At 40.2% G+C, this 12,788-nt stretch overlaps 1 protein-coding gene across 3 annotated transcripts in view; it reads left to right on the top strand.

Annotated features, from left to right (window-relative positions):
* Positions 1–10,532, top strand: part of KIF6 (kinesin family member 6) — a 438,203-nt gene extending 427,671 nt beyond the window's left edge. For all 3 annotated transcript variants that reach the window (XM_025197847.1, XM_006018586.2, XM_006018585.2), the window contains 3 exons: positions 926–1,015; positions 4,007–4,113; positions 9,214–10,532. In XM_025197847.1, coding sequence (XP_025053632.1) covers positions 926–1,015; positions 4,007–4,113; positions 9,214–9,230 — 214 coding nt within the window. In that variant the 3' untranslated portion in view covers positions 9,231–10,532. The remainder of the gene's footprint in view (positions 1–925; positions 1,016–4,006; positions 4,114–9,213) is intronic.
* Positions 10,533–12,788: the final 2,256 nt, after the last annotated feature.

The raw sequence follows: 12,788 nt of genomic DNA, 5'->3' as shown, positions 1-12,788 counted from the left end.
ATTCCTGTAGGGGCTGAATGTGCGACAGCTGTTTGCAATATATTGGACTGTCATCAGTAAGCTAGCCGTCTAGGACTTTGCTCATTTTTATCCAATTTCCACTTGATTTCAATAATAATTTTGTCCAAACAAAGAATTAGTAGAAAGTGAGCCAGGTCCTCAGTACCTGACTCAACCTAGACTTAGGAAATAAACAAAAAAAAATCACAAATTGTATTTTTAAAACATACCCAAGTACACATTAAACTCCTGCATAGAAGTTTATGTGGTGTGTCTATAGACAGATTCTTTTAACACCTTGGGTTTTTTTACCCCTTAGTAGCCATCTTACCTGTACAGGTGCAGTTATTATCATATAATGTGGATAGAAAATTCTCCTTAGATTCGTAGATTCATAGACTGTAAGGCTGGAAGGGACCTCGGAAGATCATTTGGTCCAGCCCCCCTGCAGTAGGCAGGGCAGACAACTGGGTTCAGGTGACCCCAGCAAGGTGAGTGTCCAGTCTCCTCTTGAAGATTTCCAGGGCAGGAGATTGCACCACCTCTGGAGGGAGCTTATTCCACAGTCTGGACACCTTGACTGTGAAGAAGTTTTTCCTAATGTTGAGCCTGAAATGGTCTTCCAAGAATTTGTGGCCATTGCTCCTAGTTTTCCCTTCAGGTGCCCTAGTGAACAGTTGCTCACCGAGCCCTTGATGTACTCCCCTAGTGTAGCGGTAAGCTGCTATCAGGTCCCCTCTCAGACTTCTTTTCCTCAGGCTGAAGAGTCCTGGATCCCTTCAAGAAGGCAAGAGGTGGTTTTTTCTTTTTCCTGGTTAAAACAAGTAAATTATAAAAAACAGTTTCTTTGAAGTTATTCAGAATGTATTTGGAGGTTTCCCCTACATAAACCTTTAATTTCCCCTTCATTTCCTCTCTACCCCAGGTTCTCAGAAAGCAAGAGAGCCAATCCCAATGAATACCGTACTGGAGAAAACAGCATGAGCAACCTGAGTGACTCGGCTTCACAAATAAAGTAAGGTCTATGTCTTTCTCACTCAGAAGGGAAGGTAGGCCAGCAAGTTCATCAGTATCCTTAAAGTTCCCTTATCATCTTTCTGTGTCTCCTTAGAAAAAAATATATTGATTACTAATTTGGAATCCAAGTGCATAATTACAAGCCATATTCATTCGTAAATGTTACCCTAGTCACTCATATTTATATTCACAGTTAACTTACACCTTCCATGCACTTCCTGTTTGTCTGGAGATTGCTATAAGGTCATATTGTGATGTCTATATTATCACAATAAGAAAAGAAAGACATTTTATTAAAAATAAAAAGCACACAGCCACCACCAAACCAGGACTCAGAATGCATACAGTATTGTACTATACCAAGACCTTAAAATGAGATCTACAATATTTCTCATTCCTATGTTTTTTTTCATTATCCTGATAGTGAAGTCAATTTTATGTAGAATCTTACTATGTGTATTTCCTTCAAACATTCATAATCCCTCTCCTGCATATTATCCCAGTAGCTTTCTGAAAGCAGGAAGCCTGGTGCCTTTCTGTATTGTCAGTGAGTATTTGCAAAATCTAGTCAAAGAGGCATGGCTTCACTATGATCACATAACATTTTAGAAGAGGCTACAGAGCTTTTTTCAATCATTTATAACTGTTTTCGTGTTCCTTTTTCCCTCCTTACCCACCTAAAGGCAGTAAACTTCCAGGAGACAGATCCTTGCTGCACTTCAGGATTAACACTTTAGACACTTTGCTGTTGCCACATTTATGAAATGTGGTTCTAAGAAAAATCCAAAAAATGTGGTTCACAGTTTTATATCCCTCCTCTATAAATCTAAGACATGTGGGGTGCCTGTACATACCTCAGGTTTTAATCCTCATTAAATTAAATAGGTTTATAAAATTTAAACTTGTTTGTTTTTGGAGCGTTGCATCTGTGTTTACATGCACTAGGTTTATTCAGACTAATTAAGCTGGGTCCCTGGCTGGTGCCACAGGAGAGTGGGATGGTCAAGTGCTGCTCCTCCCCCAAGCCTGGAGCCCCCCCACCCACCACGTGCCCTGCCACATAGTTGTGGAAGCAGGGAGCTGGCAAACCATGCAAGTGTTAAAAAAAAAAGGGGGAAGCAATTCTAAAGCAAAAGCAATTGGAAGGGGTGAACTACAAAAAAGTCATAGTGCCATCTGGTGGACAAAGGGGCTCATTACACGTCTTCGAATGCCTTTGTGTTTGCATCCAATGAATCCATGGATGTGACACTTTAATTCCCGGCAAGCCAAACTAAACTATGTCCAAGGAGTTTTAGTTTGATGCACAAGAAAGACTTTTAAAGCATCGGGAAATCCCGCTCATTCAAACAGACACGCAGTTGCAGCTCATGAAAAGGCAAAAATCATGGCGTGTACATGAGCCCATGGTTCCGTTTTCTACCACCACCCCCAACTGAGAAATATCAGAGGAGATTTTTATCAAGTTTTCTAAATAAAATCAATGTTGTGACACAGAAAAAGCATGGAAACATTTAGCCCAACATCTCAGTGTTTCAAAATTGTGTTTGCCTATCTGAAAAAAGAAGGAAAGAAAAAGTTTTAAAATTTGACGCCCCCGCTTTTATCTACTTTTCTGTTTTCAATGCTCAAATTCAGTGGTGCATACAGGAAACTTAATCTGTATGTACATTAGCTGGAATATGCTGCACTGAATATTAATTTGAAGATAACTGCTTGATAGCTTGAGGCTGAACCTATGAGATGTTGAACAACAGTGGTTCCATATCATAGTGACAGTGTGTTGTCATCTGTTTCCTTAATTAAAAATATCTGACTATGCATGGGGGTCCCCAGTTTTTGCATAGTCCTTAATAAATGTCTCCATATTAAGCTATGTGAAGGACACATGAGAAAGTCTCGTATTATTTTCTAAAAATATTCTAGCTAATTAAGTGAAATAAAATGTTTCATTGAATACATTTCTGTGCAATTTCCATCTTGGTTCTAAATCTGCAGACCACCAATTTATCAACTAAAAATAATGGCACCATGTAGACATGCACATCAGACGTGTTTTACATCAGCTGAATTAAATTCTGCCATAGCAGTTATTTAGGACCTGAAGGTATAACAAAAAAGCAATCAGAAAAGTATTTAAAAAAATGGGATATACGTAAGCAGAATTTCTCTATATTTCCTTTCTCTGCTTTGATCATTATGATTTTTTTTGATGATTGGTATGGTTATTACTATATATTATAGGCACCAGCCATGTACTAACTTATCCATACATAGGTAAGAAAACATAGAGCCAGGCCCCAGCTGATGTAAATTGAAATGACATGCTACATCATTTTATAGTAGCTGAGGATCTGACCAATGTGACAATGGTCTATATTATCAAAGAATGTATCATGTAAATTGATAGTTTGACTGCTTAAGATTATTGCAGCAAGCCACTATTTACATATCCCAGGACTTGTCCTGGTTGCAGTGGCTGCCAGCAAATGTAATGAACATAGACTAGTTCTATCTGCATATTTATACTCAGTTGATTTCTAGTAGGCAAGGGTGCTGCAGATTTATCCAGTTCAAATAGTGGCATTTAATCTGGAGTAGAATCACATCGTACAGTCACACCCACCATTTCTTCTGTAACCTATTTGTATAATTTACGTGCATTTCCATTTGACAGTAACTCTGCTTCAGCATTAAATATTTGTAACTCTTTGTGGGTGGTTTTTAATAGCTAAGCTACAGTTTGTCATATGTGTAGGAATACATATTTATTTTAAAAATACAAAGATCAGGCAGTTAAGATGCCAAGGGTTTAATTCTGCTTCAGGTTATGCTTGTTTCTGCTAACATACCCAAAGGACAAGGCCCCTAAATCAGTCTCTTTTCTGAAGTGAAAAAAAAAAGGAAATATGGGGAAAAAAAAAAAAGGAAACACAAACAAACAATCTGCTGACTCAACTGAATCTGTGAATATGCTTGCTTATTTCAGGATGCCTCGGAGTTCAAAATCATCTATCCCTCTCACTGGAGACAGCCAGGCAGATGCTGACATCATGGCTTTCTTTAAAGCCAGACAGAATCTCTTGCAAAAGAAAGGTAAACCCTAGGGCCATGTCCCCACGAGCGCACATGTGGTTTGCAGCACCGTAAACCACGCAGTCCAGACATGCAAGCATTTGCCGCGCTGCTAATTTGCAGCACGGCAGGGTTTTTTGACACTGGGAGATCCTGGTATGAAAAAAACATGTGCCACAAAAAAGCAGGGTGGCACACATGGCAGCAGCATGCACCACCTGAAACCAGAGCCTGGCCAGGTAGACCCACGCTCCAGCTGCCAGCAAGGTTTTGCACACCTGGATTGCCACTGCTGGAGTCCCAGGAGGCCCCCAGGTAAGGCTGCTGAGGATTTGACAGTGACCCTGTCAGCACTGCCCTGTCAATTTAAATGTATCTCCAACAGTTGACACAAACTAAGGATCTATCTAAAGCTTATGGCATCCTTATGTCATTAAGTTTGCCTAACTGTCCTACTCTGTCTGGTCCTCCCATCAGTAGATACTGTGTGATATCAAGGCTAATGTAAATCCTTTATTGGTGTTTGTCAGGGTGAAAGCACTTATACACGGGCAGGGCCAGAGTAAGTAATTTAAATTGGCAGTAGGCAGAATTCACCAAACACACAAGGGTGGTTCCTGGGGGTGGCCTGGAATGTCATCGTAATAAAGAGAAAAGGATCTTGTTCTTTATAACAGTTTTTAGTGACAGCAGCAAATTAGAGAATAGATGAAAGCAGTAGTGATTATTGAAGCAATAACTTTCCATCAGCACTCCAGTGCTGATAACCGCATTACTCCAGCAAGCTATCAGCACCTAGCAGATGGTGTTAGCATTATCACAGAGTGGTGCTTTAGTATCACTTGGCTTATCAGGCCACTGTCAGGTAAACATACAGAGGCTGAAAAACCAGCCACCTTGCTCTCATACAAAGCAAACACTTTGGGTACTTAGGCTTTGAGGTCCCTTTTGTCTTAATTGAGTAAGGCTGCTGTCAAGCTTCTTCTGGAGACATAATTAAGCTAAATTTGTAGGTGGTTCATCCAGGAGCCAGCCTGCAGAAAAAGAAGTTAACACTGAAGGCAGAGGTCCTGGCTTCCAGAGGATCTAAGATTGATCCATTGTGTGAGATACTAAAAAGATTAACTTTAGATAACAAAAGCTCAACAACTTGCCATAAAACTGGCTTCCATGCCAATGAATCTCTTGCTCCCTTTTCTAACCTGCTTATTAGCCTGCAACCTATTTCCCAGCATTATGGATGGAGCTCACTAAAGGTTAGCTCTTATGCACACTACCAGCTATTAAGTCCCCCTATATATGACAAAAATTTCTTCAAAACAGAGGATGGTCTGTGCATCTGAAACTGTGTAAAAGTACAGATATAAAAAGGTGGGCCAGATTCTGCCCTCAGTGGATGGATATGAGAATTGTATCACCTGAACAACAGGATGGCTTATGACAGTCAGGAGAGAACAAATGATGTGGAATACAGGGAAATCGTGTTTCCTTTGCTGGTGAGCATCACAAAGAAAAGATTGGAGCAAGCTATTCTCCATCATGTACAATAAAAAGATCCTCCTCTAGTCTCTCCTTCAAACACTAAGAGAGATACCTCTGTTCACCTCTCACCCAGGTCAAGGAAGGATTTTACCCTGATACCAGTCTGGCTAGCAATCTCTCCAGTGAGTTGAAACTCAAAAAGGAATCCTACAGAAAGTGGAAACTTGGTCACATTGCTAGGGAAGAATATAAGAATACATCCTAGGATACTAAAGGAATTGGATGAGGTAGTCTTAGAGCTGTTGGCTATCGTCTTTGACAACTCATGGAGGTGAGGTGAGGTCTCAGATGATTGGAAAAGGGAAAATATAGTGCCCATCTTCAAGACAGGGAAGAAGGGGGAATCCAGAGAATTGCATACCAGTCAGCCTGACCTTGTGCCTAGAAAGATCATGGAGCAGGTCCTCAAGGAATATATTGTGAAGTATCTAGATGAGAACAAGGTGATCAGGAATGGATTCACGAAGAGTTAGTCATGCCTGACCAACATGATTTCCTTCTATGCTAAAGCGACAGGCTCTGTGGATGATGGAGAGCAGTGGCTGTGATGTAACTTGGTTTTAGCAAGGCTTTTCACTCTATCTCCCACAACATTCTCATTAATACAATAAGGAGCTAGAGACTAGATGAAAGTATTGTAAGGTGGATGCATGACTGGTTGGATCATCTTGCTCACTGAATAGCTATCAATCAATGTCTAGTTGGGAGAAGATATCAAGCTGGGCTCCCTAGGGGCCTGTCCTAGATCTAGTATTGTTTAACATCTTCATTAATTATGTAGCTAATTGGATTGAGTGCATACTTAGCAAATTTGCAGGTGACACCAAGTTGGATGGAGTTGTAGACATTCAGGAGGGTAGGGCTATTCAGAAGGATTCAGAATGACTTAGATAAACCAGATAAATGGTCCTAAATCAATCAGCTGAAATTCAACAAGAACAAGAGCAAAGTCCTGCACTTGGGATGGAATAATTGTATGCAGAAATACAGACTGGGGAATGATTGGCCAGGCTACAATACTGCAGCAAAGGACCTGGAGGTTGCAGTGGACCATAAGCTGAATATGAGCCACCAGTGTGCTCCTGTTACCAAAAAAAGCCAGCAGTATACTGGGCTGTATTAACAGGGGTCTCTCTAGCATATTTAGGAAAATGATTCTTCTGCTCTGTTTGGCACTGGTGAGAACTCACCTGGAGTAATGTGTCTAGTTTTGGGCCTCAGAAACATGATTTACGAGGAAAGACAGAAAGACCAGAACTATTTAGTGTGAAAAGAAGACTGCAGGGGCATTTGGTAACACTTGAAAACCTGAAGGGAGATTGTAAAGAGGATGGTAATAGTCTTTTCTCTGTGACTGCAGGGGGCAGGAGGAGGCGCAAGGACCTCAAGCTGCAGCAGAATTTAGGTTGAAGATTAGAAAGATTTAGGTTGGAGATTAGAAAGAACTTTCTGACTACAAGGGCCTACATCTTGAATAGAGTTCTTCAGTCCTGTGTGCAGTTCTGGTCTCCACATCTCAAAAAGGATGTAGTAGAATTAGAAAAGGTATACAGAAGGGCATCCCAAATGATCAGGAGTATGCAGTATACCAAGAGAAACTAAAAAAAGCTAGGACTCTGTAGTCTGGAAAGTAGAAGGCTGAGGGAGTATATGATAGAGGTCTGTAAAACCATGAAGGGTATGAACAGATTGAATAGGGAACTCTTATTCACAAGTCCCAGAACTAGAACTAGGGGTCCCTCAATGAATTTAGTTGGAGGCAGGTTTAAAACTAACAAGAGAAAGTACTTTTTATGCAGTGCATAGATAACTCATTACCACAGGAAGTTTTAGAGGCAGATAGAATAGCCAGGTTCAAAAAGGAACTAGACTAATTCATGGATGATAGGTGTATTAATAGCTATTAAATAGAACAGCCAGGGATGTAATTTTAGTTGTCCTCAACCATGAGATACACACCTAACTTTTAGAGATGCCCATGTCATATGATCCTGCTGTCCCTATTCTCAGTCACTTCTCCTTTTTCACCACTAATGTTTTGAACTTTGAAGTGTGTCCTAGCTCAGTGGGGGCCAACCTTTTTTGGCAGACATGCTACAAATTAGCCCTGCACCCTCCCCCAGTGCCATTCCAATCCCTTTTCCTTACCTGATCTGCTGATCAGCTTTCTGCTTCCTGCCCTGCAGGATCTGATGCTCTGCTTTCTGCAACCTGCCCTATTGCAAATGTGCCCTATTGCCTGCAAATGTGCTGCCTCCCCAATCTGCCACACGCCACACAGAGAGGCTGCCCATGTTGCTTGTGGCATCCATGCTGCAGGTTGGCCACCCTGTTCTAACTGATCTATATTCAGAAGGGTACATTGCCTTCTCATGAATTAAGTAGTACAGGGATCCTGAAAGAGGCTGGGCTCCTGGCAAAGGAAAGGCAGAGCAGCTTTGCAAGGAAAGAAATATCAAGGGAGGTAGACCAGAGTAGGTAGAAAGAGGAAAAGGAGTATGTTTAGTGGGTGCTTTGGGGAAGAGGCCTGTAGTAATACTCATCTCTTATGTAGCACTTTTCTTCAGAAAATCTCAAAGATCTTAATTTTACAGATAGGCAAACTGAGCCCCACGGCACTCAGGAAGGCAGTGGCAGAGCTAGGAATAGAAGGCAGGTCCCCTGAGTCCCAGTTCGGTGCTCTATCTACCTGGCAACGCTGCCTTCCACAAAGTTCACATCTTTTTTAGACTTTTCTATTCTGGAAATATTTGAGCATTTGCCTATTAATGCACTTAACTGTCTACAGGGCTGTTGCACGTTATTCACAGAACTTTGTTTTCTTCATGGAAGAGCCCTTCAGGGGACTCCAGCAGAAAACATTGTCTCAGGAAAACACAGCAAGGTTTGTTACGCCTAGAAGATGATGTCAGCATACTTCCTGTTCCTTCCTATATTGATCCTGACCCTTTCAAACTGTTCCATATCAATAGTCCAAGACTGTACCAATTGCCCTACTTTGCATTAGCTGAGAAAAGAAGATAAAATGTGTGCAGAGGCCAATGGAGTGGAAAACAAGTTTTATAAATAGAAAAGGCATCAGCGTGGGAATGTACAACATCCTTAATGAAAATAATACAGTGGAAAAAGCCTTCTGCGGGGGTCTCCAGGGAGATTAGTTCATCATTCCCAGATCATTGCCATTCACATCTCTGAACTTTACAAATAGAGATTAGTTAAGGCAGGCACACATGCAGTCCATTACACTATTTGAATATCTCTCTGTTCATTCTACTGCTTGGGAGTAGCTCACTGGGGTTTGCTAATGCTACTGTTACATGGACACATGGTTAAATTAGTAAAGTAGTTTACAAAGGGCTGTTCTGCAGTCATAAGCCATCATTAAATACTTCATTCTTTGGGTAGAGAAGTGAAAACTGTACCAGGAAAGAATGTAAATTTAATACTATCCTTAAATCTTAGATTAAGGTATCTTCTTCATCTATAACTATTTTGTGTTTGCAGAGTAGCCAGTGGTTTAAAGTTAATAATAATGTCTTAAAGTACTGTCTTATTAAAAGTATTTTTATCTCTTTTCAGGCTTGGGGATCAAGTGAAATTCATCTTGACGTTCAATATTTCTGCTTTAGAAATAGTCAAAAGACCTCCCTTCTGCCCCATTTTTGTATATTTAAGAACCGCTCAAATTGAGTGTTTAGGACCTGCAACATAATTGACTGCGAATAACAAATGACTCATGGATGAAAACAATTCCAACTTTCTAAGGAATGTTGTTGAATTTGTGCAGTCAACATCTTCAGCATGAGCAAAGATCAAGCAAGACTGAAATGGCTAAACAGGAAGTTCTCTCTTTGTTTATTTGGAATTTGACAGTCATATTGTAAAGGTCATAATTATCTAAAAATCTGTATAACACTTTTCCATATCAGCAATAAGTTAACCGTTTCTTTGTCGCTGATCACTTTTCTTCATTTTCGATGACTGTACAATGGAAGCTTAAGGAAGAAGTCATGTGAAATTCAGCAGTTTTGTCTTCATGTGTTTGCCTGAGCCATTGCTGGTTTTGGTTCTGATAGGTTCCAGAGTAGTTCTATGCAAAAACAGGAAGTATTTGGTTTATAAAATGTAGGACCTTTGCTGATGCCAACAATGCATTATTGATTTCCTTTTTTTGAGAAAAGGCAGTTTTATGGCTCAAATTTTGAGATTGTGTTACAATATGAAAAATGATCTCTTTAGCATTGTGACATTTCAGGAATTAAAGGTTTCAGAAAAATGAGGTTTTCACTTAAATACATCAGATTAAATGTGACGTTCCCCCAAATGTCCAGACTTGAACAAACAGCAGCGACATTTCACAGATTTACAGTGAAACTGAAATAATTTTTGCAAAATGCAAATTAAATATGAAAATGTAAATGCAGGTTCATATGTTCATGCAAATATTTTGTATAGCTCTCTACACACTTTGTGTTATCTTCTTCACAACACCCAGTCTCAATTCGAGAGTGAGATTCAAGCAACTCAAAATATTTAAAGCACACATCTAATTCTTCAAGATGTACATGAAATCACTCTATTTCATGATAGTGCTAAACGTGCACTGCTGAAATCTGAAGATGTTTGGTTGTTCAGATACAAATACAGATAACCTGATTGCCAGGAGCCGTGTATTCCTAGAATGTTTTCCTCAACTTGCTGGAATTAAATTTTGTAGCAAATTGAAAGTTATGCCACAGCATTCGCGGGATTGAAATATACTTGAAGCTAAAGTTTTTCACTAAACTGGCAATTAAAATGCAGTCAATAAGCTAGTTTTTAATTTAAAAAGTACTGAGTTTCTCTGTATTTCAGTTTACTCTAAAAATCACCCCAGGGTCAAAATAAATCAATATATTTTGCACAGACTTTAGGAAGAATCAGATGAATTGAGGGTCTGATCTATTGTTATTATCTAAGATTGTTTTCAATTAGGAAGAGGGGCACATGTGATAGAAGAGGCACAGTTCTCCCTCTTTTTTTTTTTGGCTGTTCTGAAAGTTTTGTTTAACCCCTTTTTCTGTCTTTCAGCTTCTTTATTCCTGCTCTTTCCGTGATGGTTGCCTTGCTAATACTTGTGTGCATACATTACGTTTTGGCTGCTCACAGTGGGTGGGATTGCTACTCATTGTTGCTGGTTTCTGGGGAGTTTGGGGAAGGAAACTAATGCAGCATAACAGCTAAAAACAAAGAGGAGAACCAGCATCTTGTGATCAACCAGCTTTCTGCAAACCACTATGCTAGAGAGTCCATTCAGCAAGCTGTTTCTCTTGCACAGAGATTGCCAGTCATGCTGAATTAATGTTCATACAACAGTACTGAGTACAACAGAGCTACCAAACTGAGTTCACTTAAGACAGCAAGTTGAAATGAACCAGAATGCTGACAGTGAAAACCTGTACTGTTGTTCAGTTCAATGGCTCTCCTTTCTTTTTATCAGTAAAATCTCCATTTCACTTGGAAGTTGCCAGGAGAGAAGCATTAGGAAAATAGTCAATTTCTTCTGAGAGTTACTCATTTGACAACAGCCTTCAGTAGGAAACTGAGAGATTGGTCCCTCTACAGATCTGAACTGATCTTGTGTGACAATGTCATATAATGATTCCGTATGCATTATGCTCTCAGTTTGCCAGCTAATTATAGATATCGGAGACAGATCTATTAGTTTCCCAGATCCAAAATCTTGTGTTCCTAATTCTGATTTCATGCCAGTTTTCAGTAGTATGACTCTCAATGACTTAAACCAAGGTAATCTGGATTTACAGAATGATTTACAATCCAGATCAGGCCAATACATGCAAGATAAGTGTGATTGAGATATAAATAGTAATAAAAAACTACATAAATAGAGATGAATGATGAAAACTGGCCTGGCAACCCTTTAGATACTTCCCTAATGCAACTATTTTAGAGACACAAAGTTAAACATCTTTTTTTAATATTAGTCCAAAATTACTTGTCCACCCTTTTTTTCAAGATTCCTCCCTTCCCTGAAGACCATTACTTAAGAAACTATCAGTTTCTATAACAGTTCAGTTGATCATACCGTAATAATGCAACCTGTCCTGATAACTCTTGCACAAATAATATACAGTCTCATTGGAAAGGCCCAGTGTTTACCAAGCGGAAGGAACAGTCAGTAGCATAGGTTTACATTTGGATTTGTGCCTGCCTAGTTACCTGTAAAGCAGTTTTCCTAAGTAAAGAGGTTCTCACAGATGACTGAGTACTGTCTATTGACCATGATATCTAACCAGTGGCTGTGTAAACTTGTAGATATGGTAAATACTATTTATCATCTCTAAGCAGAGTAAATCCAAAGACCTTGTTTGCAGAGGCATTTTGGGGCAGTTGCAGTACAGTGCTGGATGTCACACAGATGTTCCCCAGGAAGAACTCATGCCAAACACCGTGGGCCACATCATCCTCTGCCACAGTAAAATGCAGACACCTCCTACCCTTGTGTCCCCTTCCCATTTTATTATAAAGGAGCTTCTTTCTGAGCTCCACTTTAATGTCACCATTTCCAGGAAGCCAAAGTGTGCACTCACATTGGTGGAAAGGACCAAAGGACCTGCTTCTATTTGTGCTAAATCCCCAGTGATCTGTACAGAGGCCAAATGATCCATATGAATTGTTGCACTCAGTAACCGGTCCCTCATCACCCCTCCTTCCACAGTTTCCTGACCATAACTGAAATTCATACACATGGTATACCAGCATGTACAGTAGAACCTGGATACTTCGCACACTTAGGTCCCTTACCCACCCGGTGAAGATGAGGGTTTATGAACTAACCAGAGGATATGCAGCGGCAATAAACAGCTGTGCAGTACCAATGAGGTCCGCCAGCTGTTTGCTGCAGCTTTGGTTGCAAAGGGCACTGTTTCTCCAATCAGCTGCTCAGGACCACTAATGAGCTCCAGCTGAGAGGAGAAGCTGCACCTTTTGAAGTAAAAGCTGCAGCTGAACAGCTTATCCTTCGCCAGGCAACCCACTGTAAATTAAATGGGTTATGAACCACTTGGATACGAATGGTCCAGGTTCTGCTGTATTGTAGTATTCTCCCAGCGAGAGTTTTCACTAGTCTGATCATGTTTAACTGATCATAGTAT

The sequence above is a fragment of the Alligator sinensis genome, unplaced genomic scaffold (assembly GCF_000455745.1).
Source record: "Alligator sinensis unplaced genomic scaffold, ASM45574v1 scaffold198_1, whole genome shotgun sequence".
In the NCBI taxonomy this organism is placed as follows: Eukaryota; Metazoa; Chordata; order Crocodylia; family Alligatoridae; genus Alligator; species Alligator sinensis.
This window is presented reverse-complemented; position numbering and strand designations above follow the sequence as displayed.